Source organism: Benincasa hispida, chromosome 4 (assembly GCF_009727055.1).
Source record: "Benincasa hispida cultivar B227 chromosome 4, ASM972705v1, whole genome shotgun sequence".
In the NCBI taxonomy this organism is placed as follows: Eukaryota; Viridiplantae; Streptophyta; class Magnoliopsida; order Cucurbitales; family Cucurbitaceae; genus Benincasa; species Benincasa hispida.
Window position 1 is genome coordinate 30,304,633 of NC_052352.1, and position 2,383 is coordinate 30,307,015.

At 28.4% G+C, this 2,383-nt stretch overlaps 1 protein-coding gene across 1 annotated transcript in view; it reads left to right on the forward strand.

The window, feature by feature from the left end:
• The first annotated feature begins 203 nt into the window (after positions 1-203).
• The window catches only part of LOC120076464 (protein NRT1/ PTR FAMILY 4.6-like), a 7,128-nt gene continuing 4,948 nt past the window's right edge, over positions 204-2,383 (forward strand). The window contains exons 1-3 of the mRNA XM_039030300.1: positions 204-334; positions 410-524; positions 600-817. Of these exons, the coding sequence (XP_038886228.1) occupies positions 332-334; positions 410-524; positions 600-817 (336 nt within the window). The 5' untranslated portion in view covers positions 204-331. The remainder of the gene's footprint in view (positions 335-409; positions 525-599; positions 818-2,383) is intronic.

Sequence of the window (2,383 nt, forward strand, 5' to 3'; positions counted from 1 at the left end):
ACTAAAAAGGGCATATATGAAACCATAACATATTAGTTTTTGAAAATACAATATTAATTACGTCAAATTATGCGTGTAAATGGTTGAGGGAAAAAAAAATGGTTTAAAGTTATTTTGTGCGGGTACCAAAGTAAAAGGAATAATTCAGATTTGTTAAAGTAAGAGCGTTCCCCTTAAACCATTCTCTCTCGTCCTTAGAATATTCTCTCTCTCCCTCTCTCACACTTCATATATTTCTTAGCTCTATAAATATCACTTCACCCATACCATAACTACTTCCATTCAATTTCCTCGATCCAGCTCCAAGAAGAAGAATAAAAAAGAAAAAGAAATGGTAGGTTTCCCTAAATTGCTTTATGAAAGTCATTGTAAGGTCAAATTTTCAAATAATTGTTGAATTACTTGGTAGGAAATTGTGAAGGAGGAGAGCGATGGGAGCATATGGGAAGGGTATGTGGACTGGCGGAAGAGGGCGGCGGTCCGAGGCCGACACGGTGGGATGATGGCAGCTGGATTCGTGTTAGGTTCGTGTTGTATAATGGAAAGTTTTGAGTAGGTGTTAATTACGGTTGAGTTATATCGTCAGTGGTTTTGTACAGGAGTTGAAGTGCTGGAGAATTTGGCGTTTCTGGCAAATGCTAGTAACTTGGTGATGTATTTGAGGAAGTATATGGAATTTTCACCGGCGAAATCGGCGAACCATGTTACAACTTTTATGGGCACTGCCTTTCTTCTTGCACTCCTTGGTGGCTTCTTATCCGATGCCTTTTTCACAACTTATTACGTCTTCCTTTTCTCCTCTCTCCTTGAGTTTCTGGTTCGTATTATAAACTCCCTTTCTTCTCTTCCTCTTTTTTTCATGTCTTTTTTCGATCTCTATTGTTTTTTTTTAAAACAAGCATCAATTTATTGTTTTCTAAAAATATATTATGTGATAAATATTTAAAAAAAATATTTTTAATTTTTTTTATGTGTATAGAAAAGGTGAGCATGAAATTAAGTCAAGTTGAACCTAATCTTGGTCTTTTGAAAAAATTTCCAAAAAGTTGATAAGAATATAAATAAATTCACTAGAGAAATTAGTAGAGTTTTATCAGCTAATTTTTCAAAAAAGTCAATTATCTTTTTGTATACAGAATCGAATGATGTTTAGAATGTTAATTTTTTCATTATCATTAAATTATTTGATTGAAATGTCGTTTTATTTTTATTTTCTTAAAATTGCATTCAAACTCAAATATATTTTTCATGGATGAGAAGACATGGTGAGGAACAAAAACAAGTCATGCATTTATTTATTTATTTATTTTTTGTCTATCTTTCTCTCTAAGTTACTTCCCTATATTTTTTAAATTTATTCTCTATCATGATTTATCAGAACCATGTGATCGCCCATGAAATTTTTTGAAATAATTATTATTAATTCGAAATTTTCGGTCTTTCAATGTAGGTTTTGTTGAAAATAGTTATTTCTGGATTTGAAATCACCGGACTTTTAGTTTTTGAAAATTAAATTTATTTTCTCTTTATTTTTTTTATCATGATTTATATATATTTTAAAGTATAATGGTTAAATTCTTAACCAAATTTCAAAAAGAAAAAATGGTTGAATTTTTAGCCAAATTCCAAAAACAAAAATAACTTTTTGAAAACAACATTTTTTAGTTCTCAAAATTTTGCTTGATTTTTTAAACCATTAGTGAAAAATAGATGAAAAATGAAGAAATTTAGAGATGAAAGTAGTATTCGAGTTCATAAACTTAATTTTAAAAAACAAAAACAAAAAATAAAATAATTACCAAACGGTGTCTTAGTTTTCAAAATTTTGGCTTGGTTTAAAAAATCATTGGTAAAAAATAGACAATAAATAAAAAAATTTAAAAGTGAAAATACTATCTACAGACTGAATTTTTAAAAACAAAAACTTAAAAACCAAATTATTACTAGACGGAGCTAAAATATTAATGGTTTTTTGTTTTTCTTTTTCCTGTTAATCAAATTTCTTTTTCTGAGTTTTCTTTTGTTTTATTGAGTTAAAAAATGAAACGAATAAAATGGGAATATGTCCCACACAACCAAAACAACGTAGGCATCCGTTTTTTTTTTCTTTCCAAGATAATGACACAAATCCCAACAATAAAAGACTTCGTAATTAAAAAGTATTAATATCATATAGGCTGTAAAGTTACCATCGACGCTAACGTCAAGGTATATATATACACACATATCATACGTCACACATGAAAAACCAATCTATATATTAATTAAAATTAGCTATATTTGGTCAAACATAAATATGCCTAAACGTTAAAATATTTCTACATTCTTTCAACGTTAAAAATTGATAGATAGAAAAAATATCAAACTATTTATATAAATAATA